Source organism: Glycine soja, chromosome 14, assembly GCF_004193775.1.
Source record: "Glycine soja cultivar W05 chromosome 14, ASM419377v2, whole genome shotgun sequence".
In the NCBI taxonomy this organism is placed as follows: domain Eukaryota; kingdom Viridiplantae; phylum Streptophyta; class Magnoliopsida; order Fabales; family Fabaceae; genus Glycine; species Glycine soja.
Window position 1 is genome coordinate 6,333,265 of NC_041015.1, and position 26,247 is coordinate 6,359,511.

The window sequence follows — 26,247 nt, forward strand, 5'->3', positions numbered from 1 at the left end:
AAAATAAACGAAAAGTACTTTATAATATGTGTAAAATAAAATAAAAATTTATAAACATAAATTGAAAATATAGAAAAAAAATTCAAATATATACTTATAAATGAATTGATGTTATTTTAGTATTATATTTATTATAATGTTTATGTATACTTTTAAATTTCTGACTTATATTACATGTAATATATGCAAAAAGTTAAATAAAAGAACAAATTAAATATAACTAAAATTTATTTATAATTGTAAATTATAAATAACCTCACATCATATATGAAATATTTACAATTAATATTTTAAAATATTAAGGACCATATAAAAAAAGTATATTTTATTCTTTCTTTGTGTCTTGAGAGGCACACATAAACACATAAATGAGCATTCGTGCCTACACATACACACATCTAATATGACTTATAAAATAAAATTAGTGTTTTCTAATTCATTATTAATATCTAACATGTTTTAAAATACAACGATAAAATAAAAATAGCGTTGTCTCTCTACATGTGTGTAACATTTTATAGCTAATGAGGTAAGTTTAAATTAACTTTTATTTGTTTAGTTTTTAAATAAATTACAGTTAAAAAACTCATTTTTAACAGAATAATTTTTAAAATATTTAACAAATTTTTACAAATATACTTTTAAATATTAAAAAATATAATAATTATGAGTTGTTGTCTCTCTAAAACAATATTTTATATTGATTTGTTTTAAAAAAATGTGTATATAATTTCAGTCTTAAATATGACAGTATTATGATAAATTACATTCTTTTTTTTAAGTTTAATATTTTTAAACTAAATTTATTATAAGTTAAATTGTAAAATAATTGACTATTTCAAATATTAAGGTAAAACTTTATTCTATCTATTTATATTATATAGTAATACGAAAAACAGGCAGCTGCCTAACTGATTTTTCTTGTTTTTTTTTTTAAAATAAAAAGAAAGATAATAGATGCTAGTGAGTGATTTGTTAAGATAGTTATAAGGATAAAATAGTAACTTACAAATGTAATTATATGGATAAGATGGATATAAAAATGTGTACAGCGAAGCACCTTATTCCTTTTACATATAACTATGCATAATATTAAATTCTCTTATAATGTTTTCTTACAAATCCATTTTCTTTTTTATGTGATGATAAATATTGAATTTGTCTTATATTTGTAATATGTTAAAGAAATTATTAATTACCACAAATTCTCATGAATTCCACAAATTAGTAAGATATTTCCAATTTTTCTATAAATTATTCTCCTTATTTCCATTGTACGGTAAACATTGAATTTTTTATATTTTAAAAATATTAAATGAATTTCATTTATTATTTATTATTGTTTAAGAGAATAGGAAAATTTGTAAAAAAAAAATACAACATTACTTATAATATAATATATGATAAAGTCTTTAGAAACACAAAATATTATATTATATAGCATAAGTTTTTACATTTTCAAAAAGCTTTATTATATATTTATTCTTCTTCAAGGTAGAAAATAGACGTTAAACTTGTTACAAGTCTTGATGTCACGTGATTGAAATATAAAATCTCAAGCACACCACAAAAATGTAGGTTTAAAAAGAACTGTATTATACATTTATTCTTCTTCAAGGTAAAACATAGACGTGGCTAAACTTGTTATAATTAAGTTCTAATGCCACATAATTAAAAAATGAAATCTCAAACACATAACACACCAAAGTTTATACGACGATTTCAACGCAGGACCAAATGGAATTTGTTGGTTGAATTTAGTGTTCTGTTATGACGTTTTGATCACCCTCAGTCTTGAAGTGATCCCATAAGAGAAATAGAGAGAGAAAAAAAACAATAACAGGGAAAAGGAAAAAATGGCATCAAGAGATCTGGAGCTCTTGATTCCCGTTTCAAGCATTTCAGAAAATGGCCCCAAATCATCTGCTCCTTCATCTCCTAGCGTTACGTCCACCCAAAATCACTCTAGCCATGAGGTTTCTTTTATATTTATTTTCCTTTATTCATTCCTTCCTCATCTAATGCTAATCAACAAATATTCATGACCCATTTTTCTTTTCCTGTTTTCTTAATTTCTTGAAATGAACATTTCTTTTCAGGCGTTTTCAAAAGTGATTCGCAGTTGGGCATCAAAAAAGTTTATGTCAGGATGGTACGTACATTTTGTTTGTTTTGATAATCACGTGATTTATTTTGCTTTATTGCACCATAAGATAGTTATGTTGTTAATAACAAAACTTTTGATCTAATTAACTTTTATGTTTGTGTGCATACCTTGATTTATTGTATTAGTATTTGTGTGGTTAAAAATTCAAGTATATGAATTAGAAAGGAGGTGGGCATTTTTTGCAAATTAATCAAAGGAGGTGTGAATGCCATTTTAAAAAACCTTAAGGGAGATCAATATCCAATCTTCCTTGATGTTATTGACATTATAAAGTTATGAATTTTGATTGTCATCCTTTTAATGACGCATTACTTGTTTGTCATCCTTTTAATGACGCATTACTTGTTAACATTCTAACGAGGAATTCAATGTAATTTGCAGTGTCATCCTCCTTCCTATCGCAATAACATTCTATGTCACATGGGGATTTATTCGCTTTGTTGACGGTTTCTTCTCCCCTATATATAATCATCTAGGAATTAATATTTTTGGTAAGCTTTTGTAATATCTTGCCTTGTTAATTATAAACATGAGCTATTTTTTTGAAAAAAATTCTTATAACTTTTAGAAGGCCTCAAAGTATAAGAATTTGATATATAAATTAAGCTTAATAACTATTTCACTCGAGCCTTATATCATTGAGACAATAATTTTTTATAATTTGTATCTTCAACACTTACATGATAAATGTGGGAGATAGGACATGCTTTAGGGGTAGTCAAAATATGATTTTACAATAGAATGACATTATTTGCTATGAATATTCATTTCTTAAGAACAATGCTTCTATAATTTTATATCTTTTCTTCATATATATTAAAAGCTGGAAGAAGATAAATAAAATTATCATTATACCTCACAAAATTGAGTTAGGGATAGTTTCATTTGATAAATAATGCATTATACCCTTTGCAAAATCAACGTCGTGTAATATTTTCACCGTTTTCTAAACTTTTGCCTTGTAGAAAGTTGAGTTTCAAGTTCAACTCTCAGATTTACATCTTCATCTCTTTATGCTATTTGTAAGAGATATAATCATACATTATAATGAACTAATTCGGGCAATCAACAGGTCTTGGATTTATTACTTCCATCACTTTCATATTTTTGGTTGGAATTTTCATGTCATCATGGTTAGGAACTTCAGTTCTTACCCTTGGTGAATGGTTCATCAAGAAAATGCCTCTTGTAAGCTATATATATGCTGCCTCTAAGCAAATAAGTGCAGCAATATCACCGGGTATATTTCTTAACATATTCATCTATTTGTTTGCCATTTATTTCATGTAATTAGCAAACTCTAAGTTTTTTTAGTTATTTGACAGATCAAAGCTCCAAGGCTTTCAAAGAAGTTGCCATCATAAAGCATCCTCGTGTTGGTGAGTATGCACTTGGGTTCATCACTTCTTCAGTGGTTCTAAGGAACAGAGATGAGAAAGAGCTTTTTTGTGTTTACATTCCCACCAATCACTTGTACCTTGGTGATATTTATCTCATCAGCCCAGAGGATATTCTAAGACCTAATTTGTCTGTTCGTGAAGCCATAGGTATAAGAGCTGTTAACCAATTAATATGTGATTTTCTTTGATTATGAAATTTATGATCCTACGCATATATCATGATAATTTTCAACATGCATTTTTTTTTATTGTGATGCAGAAATTGTTATATCTGGCGGCATGTCAATACCTCAAATATTGACCACTGTGGATGCTGATCATGCCAAATTTGCTCCAAGAAAGCCAACCTATGAATCAAAAGTATAATAATAATGGTATAGTTTGTGAGTAATGTGTGTATGTTTGTTTCAACTTTAGTTCACCCTTTACCTTAGTAAATATATTTTCTTATTTGTCTTTTAAATTATTTTTATCCATATTCAATTACTCAACCACATGTTTTGTGATTGGTGAAAAAAATTGGCAAAGCTTTTGCTCCTAATACTTTATTGAAATAGTTAATTAGTATAGCATAACAACTTTTGTTGGTGTGATCATTAGGCTGTAATGGAACAAATATCCCCAAATGACTCATTCATTTATCCGTAATTCCTAAAGTCGTCTCAAAATACTATAGGCATTAAAAAATGAAAAAGAATATATGAGAAAAAGAAAACGCTCAATGTGATTGCTATATATTGTACATCATGTCACTAATTTATTTTGGAATGAAAGTAGGTTGTAACATAATTTGTATCTAATTTTTACATACATGAACACAAATTACAAATTAAAAGTTAACATGAAATTTCAATTTCATTTTATTAATCACATGACATCAATATTTCTTTTTCATTGAATGTAAAATAAATGCATCGTTTTTAACATCTTAATTAATTATAATATTTTATATTTGTTAAATGTTAAGTTTCACCTCATCACAATATTGACACATTATCAATCAACATTTAAATAAAACGGTTAACATATGAAAAACCAAGAATCGGACAAAAATGATTGATTTTCTAAATTTTAAGACTAATGCCGAAAGAATAGGAAGATAAAAACTATAAATCAAGATTGAAAGAGGAATAAAATTATAATTTAGCCAAAAAGATATATAACTTAGGTCAAATATAACTAAAAGAAATAAAAATAAAAAACTTAAATTTAAAATTAAAATTATTAATTTAAGAGAAAAGATTATACATAAAGTGCAAAGGAACTAAAATTAGTAATTTAAAAGAGAAAAGATTATAATTAAAGTACAAATGAATTAAAATTAGTAATTTAAAATTAAAGAACTACAATGGTAAGGAATGTAAATGCATAAGAAAATAATTTTGAAAGCATATTTAAATTGTCCAAAAAGTAAATACATAAATTTAAAGAAAAAAGAGAAAAAAGTGTGAGTTAAAAAGTAAATGACTCGTGAAAACAAATTTTAAAAATGTAATTCGAAGCCATATAAATAATTGAAAATTTTAATTTAACTTTAAAATAAGAAAAAAGATGAAGGAATAAAACAATTGAGAAGTAGAGAACTTGAAATGTAAATTGCAATAAATGTAAATACGTTATTGAAATGTGTAGTTGAAAACACACATTTGACTCATTGGATTGATAGCCATTGATATGTAAGATGTGTTAGATGTTATGTAATGTTTTGTATAAATGTTTCAGCAACTAAAATTGAAACGTAAAATGTTTTATTTACAAATTCTTGCTTCTAACAATTGATCAATCTGATAAAGACACATGTTAATTTAAACTAACTAAACAAACTCAATAAAATTACAATATTTGTTTTAAACCGCATGATATTGACAACTTTTGATAACTTTCATTTGAATCGAATTTGTCATACATTCATTTGTTTTTTATACTTAAGTATTTTGTAACATTCTCATATTTATCTTTTTTCACTTTTGATCTCAAATATAAACTTTGAAGGCTTTATCACTTTATTAATATTACTCACTTCATAAAAAATTCTGAGATATTAAAATATATAAGTCAAATACATTTTCAATATTTACAAAATTCCAACCTCAAACCATCAAATTTCTCAAAAAATGTTTATGAAATTGCAAATAAATACACTTTTTTTTATAGTCATGCCTTTGCATTTCAAAATGTTTAGATTCAGAGATTTTACAAACTGTCATTCTTGAAATTTGTACAACACATTAGCAGTAACTTGTTAAAGTCACTATCAATTTAACATCCTCATAAGTTGACATGATATGTTATTTGTATTACCAATAAATTCATGATTAAACTTTATAAATTCATGAAGGAGGGATTTTATAAGTCTTTATAAGTTCAGACCATGTTTAAAGAAATTCATGATATGTTATTTGTATTACCATCCTTCAAATATCCGTCCACATTGAATTTATACCAACATATGCCACCCAATATAAGAGCAATGATAATCTAGTTTTCTATGAGGGGACTTGATTCGAACCATGAATTTCTTTAAACATGGTCTGAACTTTCTGCAGCACTATAGTAGAAGGGAAAACCTCATGTTTAAAAAAATTTATGATTTTGCCTTTTTAAGATATGCCAAATAGCAACGGAAAAAGTAATATCCTTGTTAGTAATAGCAGAGGGAAGGAGAGTAATCACATGCACACACAAACACAAGAGATTTAACGAGGTTCGATAAGTGTGCCTACGTTTTCAAAAACAAAATGATTTTTTTTCTTATTTTTCTAAACAATGGGATTACATCATGATATATATAATATACGTGTACATTATCTTAACCCACGCACATTATCATTATGTGTATAATATCTTTACATGTGCATTATCTTATCTTAATCCGCGTACAATATTACACGTTCCATAGAGGTCTTGCCCTTGCACCCCACCCACTTTGTAACCCAACAACAAGTGGTCCTTACACTCCACTCCAACTTTGCCCTGCCCATAAAATATGAGTCATGCACAATAATCTTCACCATGGCGAATATTCAGCCTTGTGGAAGATAAATAAGAAGTTCACTTCATAATGTCCTGGGTTAGGTGTCTCGTCACATCTAGCACTGAGCAAAATTCAACAAGTCTAAACAATGCTTGAACTTCCTAATTGTAATTGCATTGGTTAACATATCAATTGCATTCTCTGAAGTGTGAACCATCCTGAGCAAAATCTGGCCAGATGTCATTAACTCCCTAATCTTATGGAACCTCACATCATTATGCTTGGTTTTAGATTGATACACTTGATTCTTTGCCAAGTCAATAACACTATGACTATCAGAATGCAACTGAACTCCACCTTGCTTAATGCCCAACTCCTTCACTAGCCCTACTAACCATAAAGCTTCCTTGATAGCCTCTGCTACTATCATGTACTCTGTTGCAGTTGTTGACATTGCCACAAGAGATATAATTATGGACTTCCAACAAACAGGCTCACCTCCAAAAGTAAAGACATACCTTGCTGTAAACCTTCTATCATCTAGATCACCAGCATAGTCAGAATCCACATATCTCATAACTGAAGGATCACCCTATTGACCATCAAACATAATATCATGATCTGTTGTACCCTTTAGGTGCCTCAAGATCCACTTCATTGCGTTCTAATGTCACTTTCTTAGGTCAGACATAAACTTGCCGAATTGGCTTATAACATGTGTCAAATCCGATCTAGTACACATCATAACATAAATCAAGCAATCGATTGCATTGGCATAGGGAACCTTTGACATGTACTCCACCTCAGCATCTACCTTCGGACATTGATCTACAATTCATAACTTTTATGTAGCCAAAATGTGCCTAGTATCAAATTTGAAGAACTGATAGCGTAGTTGAATGTGAAGGAAGGGGAAAATCATGAAAGGTATTTGGGTCTCCCTACTATGGTAAGAAGATAAAAGTCTCACAAGTTTAGCTTGTTTAAAGACTGAGTCTGGAAAAAACTTAAATAATGGAAGGAGAATGCTCTTTTAAAAGAAGGAAGAGAGATTCTAATTAAGTTTATGATTTAAGCTTTTCCTTCACACATTATGGGATGTTTCCAAATCCTATATGCTACTTGTGACAAGATTGAAAGATTGATGACCAAATTCTATTAGGGGGAATGTGGAAGGGAGGAAGATTCACTGGATGGGATAAGGGAGATTGACAAGGAGTAAGAAGGAATATGGTATTGGATTTTGGTTTATGAGGGATTTCAACATGTCTTTATTGGCCAAACAGTGGCAGGAAATTATGGCAGATGATAAATCCATGTTCTTTAGAATAATGAAGGCAAAATACTTTCCAAACTCCACAGTTTGGGAAGCTAGAAAGGGTTATCAACCAAGCTACTCATGGTCGAGTATTCTGGGCCCAATGGTTGATGAAGGAAGGTTGTAGATGGAAGGTGGGAAATGAAAAGGGCATAGTGGTGTTTAAAGACGTTTGAGTTCCTGCCCTACAAGGAGTTTGAATAGCTCGAGAGAAGGATATGTAGGTTAATAAAGAGTTGTGGGCCAAGGAACTGATGGACGAAATGAACAAAACATGAAATTCAATCTCACTAGGTTCCTGGTTTGATGAAGCTATGGCCCAAAAAATAAAAACAATTTTGATAAGCTGGTTGGGGGAGGATGATTATATTTTATGGAGTTTCAGTGCGAGTGGGGTATACTCAGTTAAATTTGGGTATCATCTTCCCAAAAACAAGTTTCATTTTGCAGGAACTTCATCAAACCTGCACCCAAGAGGTTTATGGAAGTGGGTGTGGTCGGGTGAAGCAATGCCAAAGTGTAAAAATCTCATTTGGATGGTGTGTTTCGATATTCTTTTAGTTAGCTAGAACCTGAGAAAGAAGAAAGTGGACGTGGACCCCCTTTGCCCATTGTGTGGACTCAAAGAAGAATCTACCATCCATGCCTTGGTCACGTGTGATGGAGCACAAAGGGTGTGGTTTGCTCCTCTTTTCTCGTTGAGAGCCAATGAAGGAGTACTCTTAGATTTTAGAGGCTGACTTGAATTAAAGATGATGGATTTGAACGAAGAGGGAAAGATTATGCTATTCATAATTGCTTAAAGCATTTGATTTGGATGAAATCAACGGATTTTTCAAAAAAAGAGATGGAAGACTTGTCAACTTCTTGCAAAGGTTTTCTAAAACATCTCAAACACTTCGGGTGACAGATCATATGAAAGGTATTGATTTGGGCCTTGGAATGGGCTCACTGAATAAAATCACTTATAGTAATCACTTATAGTAAGTTTATCTAAATATAAATAACAAATATAAATTATAATATAATATATAACTCATATTAATTAATCAGGAATTATAAATTTCTTTTACAACTCCTCTCTGAAGTTTACTTTGAAACTTCCTGTATCAAATTAATGTAGTAATGATGGAAAAAGTATGTGCAAGGAAGGTCGCTATTTCTTAGTATCATTACTGAGTGTAAGAAGTTGCTTGTTTTTGGGAAAGTTACCAAAATATGACTTTTTTTTTGTAATTTACCCAATGAGGATAAATTTCAAATTAATATTCAAATAGGGTAAATTGTAGGATACCCTATAACTTCTATTGACAAAGTCTAGAACAATTGCCCGATTTTTTATTTTTTTTTTATTTACTGAAGTTGTAAAAAAGTAAACGATTTGATTTTTTTAAAATTTTTAATGTGAAGTCATTATTAAATTATTTTACGACTTCAAAGTCTTTTAATTTTTTTAAAATATTTGTTAGAATTTGTAAACTAATTTACAAATTGAAAGTCTTAATTTTTTTGTAATTTTAACAAATTTAAATTAGTTTTAATTTTTAATTTCTAGTTCAATGTTTTTAATCAATGTTTTAATATTTTTGTTACTAATATTAACAAATAATATTAACTTAAAATCTATCAAATAATGTTAAATTATTTTTAAACATTTTTAAATTAATTTTTATAGTTATTATTGAGTAAAATAATAATTTTGTACAAAATTACTGATAGCTACGAAATTGAAGTTAATTTGATAGTTAATTTTGACTAAGAATGATTGTAATTTTTAATGAAATAATAAAGAAATTAATATCTTTGTAGTTTTTTATTAGAGGAAAATTGATGTAAAAATTGGAAGAAAAACCTTAAAAAGAATTAGAAGAATTGAACAGTTCGCTTAGCGCACGTAATCTAAACTTAGCGTGCACCCTCGTTAAGCAGAAAAGTTCAGCTTTAGCGTGAAGAAGGCCCATGAGGAAGCCCAAAAATGAGAAAGCCCGCTTTCAACGTGAGGTATTGTATGTTTTATATCTATAATAAGAGGCTAAACCCCCTAAAGTGTAAAGTCTTTCATGTTAATGAGAGACTAAACCCTTTTAGTTAGAGCCTAACAAGCATAAAAAGTCAACTGATGTATTGTATGTTTTATATCTATCAATGCAAAGATATGTTTTCTTTTCTATTACCCTTTCATAATTTAATTTCATATATCATTCATCCTTGCATCATCTTTATGAGTTAGACGCTCGAAAGAGGATGATCCTTAGTAAAAATACAAGAAAGTCTTACATGCATCAGCTTTAGGGATTAATCGGTCAGAGGATAATTTCTAATAGAACTCAAACGAAGGGGTAACTTAATAAAATAATTGTTAGACATAGAGTGATTGCATTATGCCAATGCATCAAAACAAACGTCTAGAATTAGAATGTCATACATTTTATTTTATTTATTGAGTCTTTGCAAAAATATTTAGGAAATAGATGGTAAGATATATTTGTCATCGTGATACATAAAGAAACAAGTATTCTAATAGATATGGATAGGAAAGATTCAGCAAATTGATGGAGAAAAATAAAAAATAATGCATGCTAGACCCCAACATATTTACATTCTGAATTATTTTTTTTATCATCATTCTTATCTTTTACTTTCCTTATCTTATCTATTTAATCTTCTGCATTTTTTATGTTTTACTTCAATCTCTTATCTTTTTTATTTTTTTTTATCTTATCTCGTAATATTTTATTTTAAATTTATTATCATTCCTCACTCTTAGTTTCTTTAAATTTTATATTTAAATTTATTATCTCTTGCTTGTAAATTGAATTTATATCAATCTAAGTACAAACAAAAGTTGTGAATTCGACACTAAGACTTAGAGTACTTTACTACGTGTTACAAATTGGTGTACTTACAATGAGTTAATAAATATTAATTAATTTTACTTCATAAAAATATTTTAATGTTAACAATAAAAAATAATTTAGTAATAAAAATAATTGTTAAAATAAAAATAACATAATATATTAATATAAAATGAACAATACAAATTAAACATAAATATGAAATTAAAAAGTAGAAATAATATTAGTCGTCAACTTATTTGTCTGTATGGATAATTATTACGATTATGTCCTTAAGTTCTAGACAATAAACATTTCTTAGGCCTATCTAAAAGTAGTAGAATGATCAAACATAAAATATGAACCAAAATATATTTTTTATTTAAATTTAAGTTTTTGTTTCTATTATTTTTCTAATTTATAAAATAAATAACAATCCTTAAAAATAATAAAAAAATATAGAAAATATTAAATAGTATAATATAAAAATGTATTAAATAAAAACTATAAATTAAAACTAATTTTAATATTAAAAACTAATTTTAAAAAAAAAACTTTGAAGTCGTAAATTGATTTATGACTTCTAACAAATGTTTTTTTTTAAATTAAAATACTTTGAGGTTATAAATTTATAACTTCAAACTTATAATTAAAAAAAATCAAAAGTCATTTATTTTCTTATGACTTCAATAAAAAAAAATCTTACAATTATTTATGATTTGATCATAAAAAATCGGAGGATGTCCTCTAGGACTTTCCCGTATTTAAGTATTAATTTAAAATTTATTCTCATTTAAAAAATTATAAAAATAATTACCCTTTTTTGTAACTTTCCTCCCTTTTCAGCTCCATCACTAGTTTCTTTTACTAAGTGGAGGAAATAAAACTGCCCATGCATTGGCAACATTAGCTTTTACTACTTTTGATTGTTGTTGGACAGAGGAGGTTCCTCATTCTGTGAACCAAATCATCTCTCAGAGGTGTAATCTCTGCATCTTCATTCGAATAAAGATCTAACATTTTAATTGTAGAAAAGCCAATAATAAATGCCATATATTTAATAAACATGAATTACACTTATCATATTTAATAAATATAATATACAATATTAATATTACAATTAGTTACATATTATATTTAATAAGTAATAAATTCAATATATTTATATAATACTGCATTAATAGCATTAAACACTACTAATGCTTGAAAATTAATGCTACCCTTGATTTTGCTAATTCTGTTTGATATAGTGAAAATCCAAAGCACCCCCCACCCCACATCTTTAGCTTTAGGACCCATTTATTTTAAAGGACGAGCTATAATTAAAATATACATATAATAATCTTGATTGTAAATTTTAATTTATAATAAAACATGATCACGCTAAAAAAAAGAAATAGTTACGGTTACATATATTAGTCAAAGCTTGCCGCATGATAAAGCCAAAAGTACAAAATCAGAATATCATGAATTACTTGTCCACAAGCCCAAGCCAAGTTGGAGTGAAGGAGCAGCACAAAAAATTGAAAGAAAAAAAAAACAGAGTAAACGCAAAAAGAGAAAATAAGAAACACAGAAAGAACAACATCAAGATTTTACCCTACACCCCATGTGCTATGCTCCAAGTCGTCTTAGCAAAAAATATCTATATCCCAAATTCACATTATCTAAATAAATAAATAAAATCCATGATCACCACACCCTACAATCACAGTACCGCACCCGAAACGACTTGGTATGTAGTCGTTTCGTGTTAATCGGGTTGTGGAGAAGTGCGCACACCATCCAATGATGTTAATCGAAAAAATACGAGGGAAATTGCATTCACAACAGCGCATAAAACCTTTCGTAATTCACGAGGCGCGTGAGAGACACGTTCTTTGAACACAATTAAGATATTCATATTTAAACCGATAAAAATAAAAATAGCTCAAAAAGTCTGAAAATCAAATCAAATTAATTTTTTTGGGTTTGTTTAGATTTTTTTCCTCTTCAAATCAATAGGTTGGTTTGGTATGATTTATAATTTTGAAACCCAAACTAATGTAACACTTATTATAAGTTATTAACACTTATATTATTTTAGTGTAATATATTTTATGTTATATTTTATTTGAGTTTTATAATATTTTATAATATTATCTATATAAAATTTATGAAATATATAACACTTTTTTTGGATAATTTTTTTAAGATATATTTGATTAAAAATGAATGAAAATATAACAAATTTTTATTATAAAAAGCTTAATGTATTAATAAGTTTTATAGATTGTTATTAAATTTTTTAATGTAATTTAATTTAAAAGATAAAATATATATAAATTTTAGTAAAATAATATTTCAATAAAAATCACAAAAATTAAATTGAATCAAAAGATAAAATATTTATTTGATTTAATTTGATTTTTATTTTAAATAAAAATCTAATCAAATCAGACCTAACTTGCTTTTAAATTTTGTTGATGACTTTTTACGAAAAAATAAAAAAAAAACAGAGCCGGAGACATCCTAAATATAACGGTCGGAGGGACATTTCCAAAGCGCGTGGTTAGTTTCTTCCCGAGAATCAGAGGGTTGTGCGCTAACGTGCGCCCATGGGTTTTCACGGGGTTATCGTGCACCCTAACAAACACATTATGAAAGTGTGTTGAAGGGTTAACCTATATTCCCCCCTTGGCCTTCCCCATTTGGTTATTTTTTTCTCGCACAGCAAAAAAGGGTTTACGTTTCGCACGGTGCTCACTCGCTTCGTTCCCTTCCTACTCTCGCTGATCATCATCCATGGCTCAACAACGCGCCACCTCCGATACTCGCCCCAACAACCTCGCCGTCACACCGCCATTGCAGATCTCCAAAGGTTTTTCTTCCTCTCTCGCTTTATGAATTTAAATCTTCTGATTTATGTGCCTCAGCTTCGATTGTTTTATTTTTTCAATTCTTCTTCTCCTTCGCCGCTTTTTTTTTTTTTTTTCTTTCTTCTTTCGATTCTATTCAGTTGCGGTTTATCACTTGCTTCTCTAAACCCTAGCTTCCCCGAACCTGTTTTTTTTTTCTTCCGTTGTTTGAACAACTGAAATGCACTTCGTTTTCGAGGTCGAGTTTAGGGTTTTGTTTTTGCTTCGTGTGCGGCGGCAGAATGGAGGTGACATTCACGAATTCGTTGCTGCTACGGGATTTGCGTACCGCATTCTACTCTTTTCTGAACTACCTTTGAAGTTAAATTTAATTTGTTTATTTTTTTTAAAAAAATCGTTTTTTCTGGTTTTTTTATTAGTGAACTGAGGAGGTTGGAGTTTTACACTGCAGTAAACGTCGCCAATTTTAGAAGTCGATATTTTTTTTTTAGCCAGAATCCGCTATTCAGGTTTTATATTGACTGATATTGTTTCGTTACGGTTGAAACGGGAAAAAATGGTTTTTTGAGTTAATCCGCCTTCTGCACCTCAATTTTTTTTTACCAAATTAAGTACAAAGACATGATTTCAAGTATAGGCCACTGCCACGTGATTCTAATTCATGTTGCCTAAGACTGATATTTTTGCTCCTATTTTAGCACTTCGATTGCGATTTTTATTATACATGTGACATTCTGGTTCATGTTGTTCATATATTGTTTAGTTTTTCTTCTGTTACATGCTTTCTGTGTATTTTATATTTTTGGAACCAACGTTAATGATATTGGGCAATTTTAACATTTCATGAAAAAAACACTTTGGATTTAATGATATTGGAACTAACGTTAATGATATTGTTTCGTTATGGTTGAAACGGGAAAAATGGTTTTTTGAGTTAATCCCTTCTGCACCTCATTTTTTTTTACCAAAATAAGTAAAAAAACATGATTTCAAATATAGGTTACTGCCACGTGATTCTAATTCATGTTGCTTGATATACTGACTGATATTTCTGCTCCTATTTTAGCACTTTGATTGCTATTTTTATTATACATGTCACGTTCTGGTTCATGTTCATATATTGTTTAGTTTTTCTTCTGTTATATGCTTTCTGTGTATTTTATATTTTTGGAACTAACGGTAATGGTATTGGGGTTTTTTTTGAGATTCGTTGAAATCTTCAATTTCTTTTTTAATAACTGAAGTTTCTATCCATTCTGTGCAGATGTCCAAGGATCTGACAATCCCATTCCACTCTCACCACAGTGGCTTCTGCCAAAGCCAGGGGAGAGTAAACCTGGATCAGGATCTGTGGTGTGTGCTAACTTGTTCTTAATTTTTTAATTGTTGTCTGCAAATTAGACTTAGGGGAACCCATAATATTCCAGAAATAATTTTTAACTGCTTAAGTTTTTTCCTTTTCCTGTTCTCACTACTCAGGAGAACCATGTGGTCTCAAACTCACCATTTGGCCATCATTCAGAGACTGTTAAGACATCTGGAAATGGAGAGGATGTTCTTGATACCCATAAGAAAAAGGATGTCTTTAGGCCATCCATGTTTGACTCGGAAAGTGGACGTCGTGACCGTTGGCGTGATGAGGAGAGAGACACTAAGTCCTCCATCCGGAAGGATCGTTGGAAGGATGGAGACAAAGACCTAGGTGATTCTCGAAGAGTGGATCGACGGACAGATAATTTGTCTGCAAAGAACTTTGCAGAAGCACGCCGTGGTGCATCTGATAACCATAGATGGAATGATTCAGGAAATCGAGAAACTAACTTTGACCAGCGGCGTGAAAGTAAGTGGAACACACGCTGGGGTCCTGATGACAAGGAGCCAGAAGGCATTCGTGAAAAATGGAGCGACTCTGGCAAAGATGGTGATTCATATTTGGAAAAAGGTTTGTTTAACATTTCCAATCAGGGAAAGGATGAGAAGGAGGGAGATCACTATCGGCCATGGAGACCTAACTACTCACAGAGTCGTGGAAGGGTAGATCCTTCCCATACGACCCCAAACAAACCAGCCTCTACATTTTCCTATGGGCGTGGCCGTGGGGATAATACACCCCCAGTCTCTAGTCTTGGACATGGCCGGGCTGGTTCTTTTGGTAGTTCTTTGAGTAGCACATACCCAGGAACAGCATTGGAAAAAGTCGAAGGTGGCCGTGAAGAAAATCGCCCCTTTAAATATAATCGGACAAAATTGCTTGATGTGTACAGAATGACTGGTATGGGTACAGATAGAAAACTAGTTGATGATTTTGTGCAAGTACCTAATCTTACTCAGGATGAACCAGTGGAGCCTCTAGCTTTTCTGGCCCCAAATTCTGAGGAACTGGTAATTGGTGTCTTTGTTTTGTTTTTGAATTACTGAATGCAAAGTCTTTTCCAGTGGTTTAGTGTTCGCTTTTCTTCTGTTTGAACAGACTGTCTTAAAGGGTATTGACAAAGGGGAGATAATTAGCAGCAATGCACCTCAGGTGCCAAAAGATGGAAGGAGCTCAACAGATTTTACTCATACAAGACGAATGAAACCTGGTAGTGCACCTTTCCAATGTAACAATCAGTATATATATATTTATATACTCACAGATAGGTTTGGGTGCAGCATGATTTTTGACACTTTGAAAGTTGGTTATATGAATTGTTGATAAAGTTCTTGATATGAAATGAAAACACTCAATTATGGCTCCCAAATTAATTTAAGAAATACAGGATCTTAGGTCATCCTCCAACAGGTGAATAATGAAGGAATGGGTAATGGCAGAATTAAATGAAACCCTGTGAATAGGGTATTTTTCTATATCATTGTTCGATAACAGTCTTGTTTCTCTTTGGTTTTTTAAGGTCATTCTCATTTCCATAACACATTGTTTAATAGTCTACAGTTCTGAAGATTTATTGGTCTAGTACGTATTATCGCATGGTCTCAAACAAACTCAACTAATGATCCTCTCACCTCCAATTTATTTATTTCACTTCTACTGTGTTAACCATGTTAAATATCACATTATTTTGGTTTCCTCTTTCAACTTAATGAGTTAATCCTCTTCATGAGATAGTCCACTGCACTATACTTTTTGGCTTTTCATAAGTATAATTTCCTGTGTCTCCACTTACAACGAGATTGTCTAATATATTTTATGAACAGATAGAGGTGAAGATGGAGGTTCTTACAAAGTGCCTGATGAGGTATCCAGCAATAGAGATTCATCCGTTGAAGGAAATAGCTCTGTTCATCCTGGTGCTCCATGGCGAACAATGCCGATGGGAGAACATGCTACCGCCCAGTTTCACGATAGCAGAGATGTAATTAGTGATGTTAGATTCAGAAAAGCAGATCTGAACTCACCCCAACCAAAAGATCCTCATAATCAGTGGGAGAATAATTTGGGTTATTTATCTGACCCCAAAGAAGTAGCTAAGTGGCAAGCTAACGAAGATCCTGTCATTAAGAGGCAGTTGTCTGGCATTTTGGACAGTGAACTTGAAACCAGAAGAGTTCCACAGACTGCTCCAGAGGAGTTATCCCTTTTATATAAAGATCCTAAGGGTCTAATCCAAGGTCCATTTAAAGGAATTGATATTATTGGATGGTTTGAGGTTGGATATTTTGGTATTGATTTACCTGTTCGTCTGGAAAATTCAGCGGTGGACTCACCATGGTTTTCTCTTGGTGATGTTATGCCTCATTTGCGAGCTAAAGCCCGACCACCACCTGGGTTTTCTGCACCAAAAGCGAATGACTTTACAGATGTTCCTGGCCAGCAAATTTCCAGTACTTTTGGGAATACCCTTGCTGGTTTGAATGAGGTTGACATTTTGAGAAGTGATTCTGGGCATAGGCAGGGTTCGGATACTGAAGCTGAAAATAGGTTTCTGGAGTCACTTATGTCTGGTAGCAAGAACAGTCCCCCCCTTGATAACCTGACATTATCAGAAGGTTCTTAACTGTTATTATTAGTTACTTTCCTCTTTTTTTTTGTTAATTTACATATAAATTTATTCCATCCATTGATAATTTTTCCCTTTGTAACCTCCCATCATTTTCGTACACTGTAATATGCTTTCAGATGTTTAGGTTTTTTAACATTATTCTTGATGTATTCATTTCAGGGTTACAAGGGTTTGTTGGAAGTAATCCTGGTAATATGGGCCCATCAGGAGTTGATAGTGGAAATAATCTTTACTTGCTTGCCAAGAGGATGGCGCTTGAACGGCAGAGGTCCTTACCCAATCCCTACCCATATTGGCCGGGGCGTGATGCAGCAGCTTCATTTGCTCCAAAAACGGATGTTGTACCAGATGCATCATTGCATTCAAAATTATTGTATTCAGTGAGTGATAACTCCCGTCAACCTCAGTCCCAAAGTTCGGAGTTAATGTCAATCATCCAAGGATTATCCGATAGGATGTCTGCAGGCTTAAATAATGGTGCTGCGGGATGGCCAAATTATCCCTTGCAAGGTGCATTGGATCCCCTACAGAATAAAATTGCCTTGCTTCATGATCAGAATTTTCCTCAAATGCCATTTGGGATTCAACAAAGACTGCCGATACAAAACCAATTGTCTTTAAGCAATTTACTGGCTCAAGCTGCTGATAACCCGTCTAACACTTTGACAGCGGAGAAGCTACTTTCTACAGGTTTATCACAAGATCCACAAATATTAAATATGCTGCAACAGCAACACTTGTTGCAACTGCATTCTCAAGCAGCTGCTCAAGCACAGCAGATGCCCTTGATTGATAAACTCCTGTTGCTGAAGCAGCAACAGAAGCAGGAGGAGCAGCAGCAGTTACTGCGACAACAGCAACAACTGCTTTCACAAGTGTTGCAAGACCAACAGTCTAGCCAGCTTTTTAACAATTCATCTTTTGGACAGTTGCAAGGTGTAATACCCTTGGGGAATTTGCGTGTTGATCCTTCTCAACTTCAACCACCACAAGAGATCTTTCCCATGAGCTCTCAGATGCCAATTCCCAGTGTGCATAATGACCATAGTTCTAATTCTTTGAATTTACCACCGAAAGATAGTCAAGACACAAGTGGTAATGTAAGCAGTGAAGCTTCTATACATCTGCCTCACCAATTATTTGGTGGTAATAGTTGTCCAGAAAATTGGGGCCCTAATCTTACGGAACAAATTAGTGAAAAGTCTAGCCAGCTTTTTAACAATTCATCTTTTGGACAGTTGCAAGGTGTAATACCCATGGGGAATTTGTGTGTTGATCCTTCTCAACTTCAGCCACCACAAGAGATCTTTCCCATGAGCTCTCAGATGCCAATTCCCAGTGTGCATAATGACCATAGTTCTAATTCTTTGAATTTACCACCGAAAGATAGTCAAGACACAATTGGTAATGTAAGCAGTGAAGCTTCTATACGTCTGCCTCACCAATTATTTGGTGGTAATAGTTGTCCGGAAAATTGGGGCCCTAATCTTACTGAACAAATTAGTGAAAAGTATCAGAACAAAACCTTCCCCATATCAACTCTTGTTGAGAGTTCTCCGTTGCTTGATCAGAACAGACCCAGAGAGGAACCACACATTGGGCTGGAACCCCATTCTGTTTCTGATTACACTGCTAACTCAGTGGAGCAGTTGCCACCTAGCAATTTTACACCTGATGTTGTCGTGACCTCAATTTCTAAGCCTGATGAGAACTCTGGACATCTACATTGTGTTGCACCCACCATTGCCTTATCTTCAGCTGGATCTAACAGGATTGAGTTACCACCTGTGAGTGGTCCTGGTATGGAGGTGAAGACCAAATTGGATATTGTGCATGAAGAGCAACATTCTGGAAGAGACATCTCAGTATCCGAGCCCTCTCCAGCAGACATACGAAGCATTAAATCTCATGAACCCAAAAAGGCTACCGAGAAGAAATCTAAGAAGCAAAAATCAGCCAAATCTCAGTCTTCTGATCAAACAAAGGGAGTGCTAAAGAGTGTCACTTCGCAGCCAGCAAATCAGGCAGAAGTTGAAATACCAAAATTAAGTGAGTTGGGGGAAGCCAACAGGGCTGAATCATTACATGAAACAAACATGCAACAAACAAGAGTTAAGGGAACTCAGATTGGAAGTGCAGTCATAGAGGCAGTTGATCACCAACAAGCTGGTGGCTGGTCTGCTAATGTTACTGGCAACGTCACTGGATCAGTTGATGTGGGTGAGGCCAAGGCAGCTAGCTCTATTGTGATGCAGAAAGCTGAAGTACCTGCAGGACGAGCTTGGAAACCTGCTCCTGGTGTCAAACCAAAATCTTTCTTAGAAATTCAACAGGAAGAACAGAGGAAGGCAGAGACTGAAATGCTTGTATCTAATATTGCTGTTTCTGTCAATTCAATGAGTCTGGTAAGTCCCTGGGCTGGGGTTGTGTCCAATCCAGACTCTATGAAAGTTTCTAGTGAAAGTCACAAAGGAGCCAATACAGAATATCCTGTTAAATCTGAAACTTCTCAAAATCTTAAAAGCAAGAAAAGTCATCTACATGATCTATTAGCAGAAGAAGTTTTAAAGAAATCTAATGAAATAGAAGCTGAGGTTCTAGATAGTATATTGCCCTTACATAATATAGCTGTACGTTCAGAATCCGTGGATGATGGCAATTTTATTGAGGCAAAAGATACTAAAAGAAGCCGAAAAAAGTCAGGAAAATCAAAGGGTTCGGGAACTAAAGCTTCATTGCCAGTTGCATCTTCTGAGGCACCTATAGTTTCAAGCCCCATTGAAAAGGGAAAAAACTCCTGTTCAGCACAGCAAGAGAAAGAAGAATTGCCTGCCATCCCAGCAGGACCCTCTCTGGGAGATTTTGTACTATGGAAAGGAGAGCGAGAACCACCAATACCATCTCCTTCTCCAGCATGGTCTACTGATTCTGGTAGAGTTCCAAAACCAACTTCATTAAGGGACATTCTGAAGGAGCAGGAGAGAAAAGGCTCTTCTGCAATTCCTGTGAGCCCAATGCCTCCCCCTCAGAAATCTCAGCCTCCTCAGTCTACATGGAGCAGTGCTTCGTCACGGTCAATTTCAGCATCCTCTCCATCTAAAGCTGCTTCTCCAATTCAGATAAATTCCCAAGCTTCTCAATCAAAGCACAAAGGGGACGATGACTTGTTCTGGGGTCCAATGGATCAATCTAAGCAAGATACTAAGCAGTATGTTTTCTATATGCACGTTTGGTTTTGACTGTTTACAGTCAAACTTCTCAACTAGAACTTTTGTTCTGAATTTTTGTCTATAAGCTTTTCTTTGAAGGCAAAATAAGCTAGTCTTGAAACATTTTTGTTTTGACAATATTGTGGTAGCATTGTAGTTGTAATCACTTCCCTTATAAAAGTGTGGTTTTCATTATAAAACTCGAATACTCTATAAAGTGTACCCTATCCAACAGTAGTTGAGTATTCGTTGTCTTGTCTCCACAAACATCTAGTTTTGGTGGACAGTTGATGAACTTTGGCTTATTTATTTGTTTTTCCTTTTAAGCAGGTCAGGTTTCCCTCAGCTTGTGAGCCAGGGTAGCCGGGGTTCGAAAAATGTTCCCTTGAAAGGTAATTCTCCTGGATTATTGACAAGACAAAAATCAGTGAGTGGCAAACCAACTGAGCGGTTTTTAGCATCATCACCTGCCTCTTCTCAATCAGTGCTGAAGTTGAAAAAAGATGCCATGACAAGGCATTCTGGTAAAAAGCTATAGTTTATTTATTTCTTTATTCTACTTGTTGAGTGCATAATATAATCCACTGTCTGGATCTTTTGACAATCCTCTTAAATACTGACAAATTATTTCATAAATTTTTAGAGGCCACGGACTTCAGAGATTGGTGTGAGAATGAGTGCGTTAGGCTTATTGGGACAAAAGGTATGTATATCATTCAGATATTGGTTTTTGAATTGAACAGTTAAAATATGACACCATGGATTAGGCTGCCTATATGATAATCACTTTGCTTGAATCTTCTGATTTGGTTGAAAGTATTTTATTCTTTAGATACAGTCAATTATTTTTTTTAACTCCTTGTTATATTTTTGTGTGGCATCGCAGATACAAGTTTCCTTGAATTTTGCTTGAAGCAATCTAGATCAGAAGCTGAGATGCTTCTTATAGAAAACCTTGGATCATATGATCCTGACCATCAATTCATTGATAAATTCCTCAATTACAAGGAGTTGTTACCGTCAGACGTTTTGGACATAGCTTTTCAGAGTAGGAATGATAAGAAAGTTACTGGATATGGTGTGGAAGGCACGGCATCGGTTAGTGCAGATATACTGGATGTGGACTACACTGAAGGATCCTCTAAAGGAGGTGGAAAGAAGAAAGGTAAAAAGGGGAAAAAGGTCAGCCCATCAGTTTTGGGATTTAACGTTGTGAGTAACCGGATCATGATGGGTGAGATCCAGTCTGTAGAAGATTAATTTAATTGAGTTGATGAGGTTGTTATCGTAGATGTACATACATTTTGGTCGGACTTTGTAAATGGTTTTTTCCGTTTTAGGTGTTTTATATGTTCTTTTTTATACAGAAACTTTAGCAGTATTGACTGGATCTGCTTAACCAATTTTGTTATCTAATGTAGTTGTTTTGACGTTTCATTGCGTTGACAATGATTTTATCTCATGTCAATCTTAACGAGTTTTTCAATTCATCTTTCATCATTTAATTACTTTTCGTGTTGTGAATGCTTTTGATGATTTCAGTTCATTTTTCATTTTTAATAACTTCTCGTGTTGTGATTGCTGTTAATAATTTCAGTTCATTTTTTGTTTTGCGAATGCTGTTAATAATTTCAATTTTGGTAATTATTCAACTCTTGCATGTTTAACTGTTGAAATTTGTCTTGGATAACAAATTTGAGGATTAATGGAAAATCATGTTGAATGGCTCAAGTTAGTTCTTAAGTATACTGGCAGAAAGTTCTTTACATTTTCTTAATGGTTTGAACCATAAAAATTGTTTAAAAAATATCACGGTTGATTTGAAACATAATGAAGATACAGAATATAAGAAATTGTGGACTACTGGTCTAGTTTAATTATAATTCTCTGATTAATTATTCCCTGGCAAAGGTTATGTTACACAATTATTCCCTGGCAAAGGTTATGTTGCACAGCTATTATTCCCTGGCAAAGGTTATGTTACACAGACCATTTTCTTCGTGCCATTCGTTATAGCAGAGTTTTTGATAACTGTCCAAGAAAGCAATTGTCTTCGGAACATTCATTCAATGACATTGCTAGCGTAAATACGTAATATACAAGATGGGATACATAATATTTATACAATTATTTTGCTGTATATATCCCAATGTGGAAACCTATACAAAATAGTTTTATTAACTTGGAAAGTAATACTCAGACGGGCGAGGAAGTGTTTTGATGTGTACTGCTCTTAAATGATCAATTTCAGTCTGGCGAAGTGTGTACATCAATGCTAAATGGGTTCCAAAGTTGAACAGCAAAAGTAAGGAATCTTGTTATTGATCACTGCTAATTGTAGTGTTCACAATACTCTCTGCTTGCTTCATTTTTCGTGATCCCATGATATTCTGCACAATCTGATCAGAAAACATGAGTATTATCTTTAGCAAGTAAGCAAGTCTGTGTCTGGCAAGTCAATTCATCCCAATCCATAAGATTAATCAATATTTGTAGAGATGAATTGAGCCATTGTATTAGATCCAATGTATGGTTGAGATTTTCATTGGAAGGAGAGTTATCGGTGAAAATCTGATTTGGTGTTGGGAGTAAGAAGTTTTAGAAAGAACAAACAACTCGGATTAAGGAGATAAGGGGTGTTTTGGATGGTTAACAGAGAAGAAAAAAGAAGAAAAGTGGCGAGTTTGATTTCCTGCTAAAAAAATTAACATCTTAATGACTAATATTTGCCTATTAAAAAAAAAAAAAACTTACGGAATGTGATTTGAGGTGGTGCAGAGGAAGAGAATGGAGGGATATCTTGGCAATTTCGGAGACAGCAGCATCTCGGACGCTCTGAACATCACTGACCAAGTGGTCGTAAGCCGCATGAAAAGCATCACTCCAAAAACGAGGTAAGCCACTTCCCCTGCCACTCTTGCTTTGAGTATACACATCCCACATGCGCCTCACCACTTTCTCCCTCTCCTCCACTTCCTATTTTTTCCCAATTCCAAAACAGAAAAAAAAAATATCCATGTTAGCATCTGATTAACAACCTACATCAAAAATTAATCCTTAGATCTTATAATTTAATTTCAAATTATTCTTTAAAATATACAACTTAATTTCAATTTCATCCTTAAATATTATAGAAAAAATAATTTCATAAAATTAATGGCACTACAAAATTGTTATATTTTTTTAACATTTAGAGATTAAATTAAAATTTTCAATGGTGCTTTAATCTAATCTTTATATAAAAATATGTAAACTTTAACCCTTATTTATCGATAAAAGTTAAGCTTTTAATCCATTTGCCAACAATGAAAAACCGCTGCAAAAAAAGCTTTTAACAGTGATAACTCGTCACACAAAAGTGTTTTAGAAGCAACTAGACCAAATGAATAATTTAACCAAATAAAAACATTTCAACATGAATCACGTGATTTCAAGATCAATTTTGCAAAAAGACTGAATCAAACACACATATAGAGGACCAAGAATAGATTCATACATACCAGGACATCGAAATCGTTGAGAGTGGCAGAATCGAAGTCACGGTTGAGGTTCCCAGCTGACCATTTGAGAGTGAGAGAAGCAGTGAACATGGACCAAAGAGCAAGAAGAATGATAGCACCCAACACCCACAACTTGTACTGTCCCTTACCTGCACTTTGGGGTGTGCCATCTTCATCTTTCATCTTCCCTTCAATAATAGAGTGAGTGCGTTTGCTTTGGTCACTACTCACCACTCTCCACCAAAGCAAAAAAAAACACTTTCACTAAATTAAACAGACAAACATAAATGGTATTTGGTGGGTGATGTAGCATTATGGCCCGCTCCTCAATTATTTATTCATACTACTATTAACCTGTAGCTATGCCAATATCAATCAATTATTCATTATTAAAATTTACACTATTATCAACACCCTACTCTTTTAATCATACATAATCAGTGTAAACCATACGACTGTTTATTTAACAATTGAGTATAATTTTAGTACGAATCTTCAGGAACAGATATACGATGAATGCTAGCAATTACATTGTATTAGACACTATGATTAATTGAAATTGATTATAAAATAGTAATTTTAATGAGTTTCATTTTTTATTTAATGATATTTTTTTAATAAATTGTAGCTTAATAAAAAAGAGTATTAGATAGAAACTAGAAAGTGTCAAACATTCCTTGTTAGTTTTGTTAGTAGACACTTTCTAAGTTCAAACTTTCTAAATAACACTCTTTTTTGATCATTTTATATGCATGCATATTTTTTTTAAGTTTAACTCCCATATTTTCGAATTTGTTCATGTATAATACTTTGAAAATAATATAATTTTGAGTTTATTTTTCATGTAATATTAGTAAAAGGATTTTATATGATTAATCAATTAAAAATATTTTTAATCTAACTTTCTAAAATAAGATTTTAATTTCGATATATTATTAATGTATTATTTTTATATTGTTAATTAATTAAAAATTAGTCTACATACAAATTTTTAAAATACTTATAAAAGTTAATAACAAAAGATAATTTTTCTAGTTTAATTTTTATGTAATTTTAATAAAAAAATTTACACTACCAACTACTAATTAATATAATTTTGAAGATAATTATTATAAAATCAACAATTTACCATACACAATAATATTTGATTAAATTACAGTGTTACGTTCAAATTGAGTTGGTATAAATGTATTTGTTAGAAAAAAGTTGGTATAAATTTAGTGTGAAACAAAAGAATCAGTTAAATTAAGCATATCTTACTCAATAATGCTGACTCCACAGCCAATTATCATAGGGTAAATTATAGGTGTGTGGATTGATAGGGGCAATGGTTTGCCACTCTGGCGGTGGCTTCACACGGAAAGTCGCGTCATGAATGGGTCAGGCGGACAACAAAACATTGTTTGGGGGGGCTATTGCTATTTCCACTCCCCTCATTGCTTAGACACTCTTTTCAATTTGTTTTTAAAAGATGTCCTCTTTCAAAATGTACACTCCCATATTAACATTAAGTACATCTTTGGATACCAAGTAAAATCGATTTTAGCCCCAAAAATCATGGTAAATAATTGCAAATGAAGAGGCAACAGAGAGTTACTAACACCAGTTTCTTAATAATACAAACATCAAAATCAATAGGAAATATCTCTAGGAATGTAACCTGTTATTCCCTATTACTACCACATGAGAAAAATAAACCTTTGTAGCAACGTACTTACACAACTCCCAATATCCATCCAACCTCATAATCGTTATTCCAAAACTGATAATACATGCACCATTGGAATTCCTTAACAACCAGAATTTGAGAACCAAGCCAATCATAAAAAGTTTGGTATCTTGAAATCTCGTTTGATATTCTCAGAAATTGAAAGCGGAATAGACAAGATGTTGCAGAAAATACAGGGAATGGAATAAGGCTGCTGGTGAATGGTGATTTCCAATATTCTTTGTCGAACTGGATGTTAAATCCAAAGGATTGCTAGT

The 26,247-nt window shown here is 32.3% G+C and overlaps 3 protein-coding genes across 6 annotated transcripts; 2 read left to right on the forward strand and 1 right to left on the reverse strand.

The window, feature by feature from the left end:
• The first annotated feature begins 1,856 nt into the window (after positions 1 to 1,856).
• Positions 1,857 to 3,939, forward strand: LOC114385272 (protein LIKE COV 3-like). The gene is made up of 6 exons (XM_028345288.1): positions 1,857 to 1,976; positions 2,100 to 2,152; positions 2,549 to 2,658; positions 3,240 to 3,407; positions 3,493 to 3,714; positions 3,827 to 3,939. The coding sequence occupies exons 1-6, from the start codon at positions 1,857 to 1,859 to the stop codon at positions 3,931 to 3,933; spliced, it is 780 nt and encodes a 259-aa protein (XP_028201089.1). The 3' UTR covers positions 3,934 to 3,939.
• Positions 3,940 to 13,344: 9,405 nt separating this feature from the next.
• Positions 13,345 to 22,261, forward strand: LOC114384861. Of its 3 annotated transcripts, none has more exons than XM_028344675.1 (9): positions 13,345 to 13,553; positions 14,816 to 14,904; positions 15,031 to 15,933; positions 16,022 to 16,151; positions 16,747 to 17,538; positions 17,712 to 20,760; positions 21,089 to 21,285; positions 21,405 to 21,464; positions 21,648 to 22,261. In XM_028344675.1, exons 1-9 carry the CDS (start codon positions 13,478 to 13,480, stop codon positions 22,019 to 22,021), a joined length of 5,670 nt encoding a protein of 1,889 aa, XP_028200476.1. In that variant the 5' UTR covers positions 13,345 to 13,477; the 3' UTR covers positions 22,022 to 22,261. The 3 variants fall into 3 exon arrangements, with proteins under 3 accessions (XP_028200476.1, XP_028200478.1, XP_028200477.1); XM_028344677.1 differs by having other exon boundaries at positions 16,022 to 16,133; XM_028344676.1 differs by having other exon boundaries at positions 13,346 to 13,553; positions 21,092 to 21,285.
• Positions 22,262 to 22,689: 428 nt separating this feature from the next.
• LOC114383136 lies at positions 22,690 to 24,548 on the reverse strand. 2 transcript variants are annotated; one of them, XM_028342736.1, is made up of 3 exons: positions 24,262 to 24,548; positions 23,516 to 23,737; positions 22,690 to 23,151 (listed from the first exon to the last, which is right to left on the reverse strand). In XM_028342736.1, the coding sequence occupies exons 1-3, from the start codon at positions 24,442 to 24,444 to the stop codon at positions 23,080 to 23,082; spliced, it is 477 nt and encodes a 158-aa protein (XP_028198537.1). In that variant the 5' UTR covers positions 24,445 to 24,548; the 3' UTR covers positions 22,690 to 23,079. The 2 variants fall into 2 exon arrangements, with proteins under 2 accessions (XP_028198537.1, XP_028198536.1); XM_028342735.1 differs by having other exon boundaries at positions 22,690 to 23,160.
• Positions 24,549 to 26,247: the final 1,699 nt, after the last annotated feature.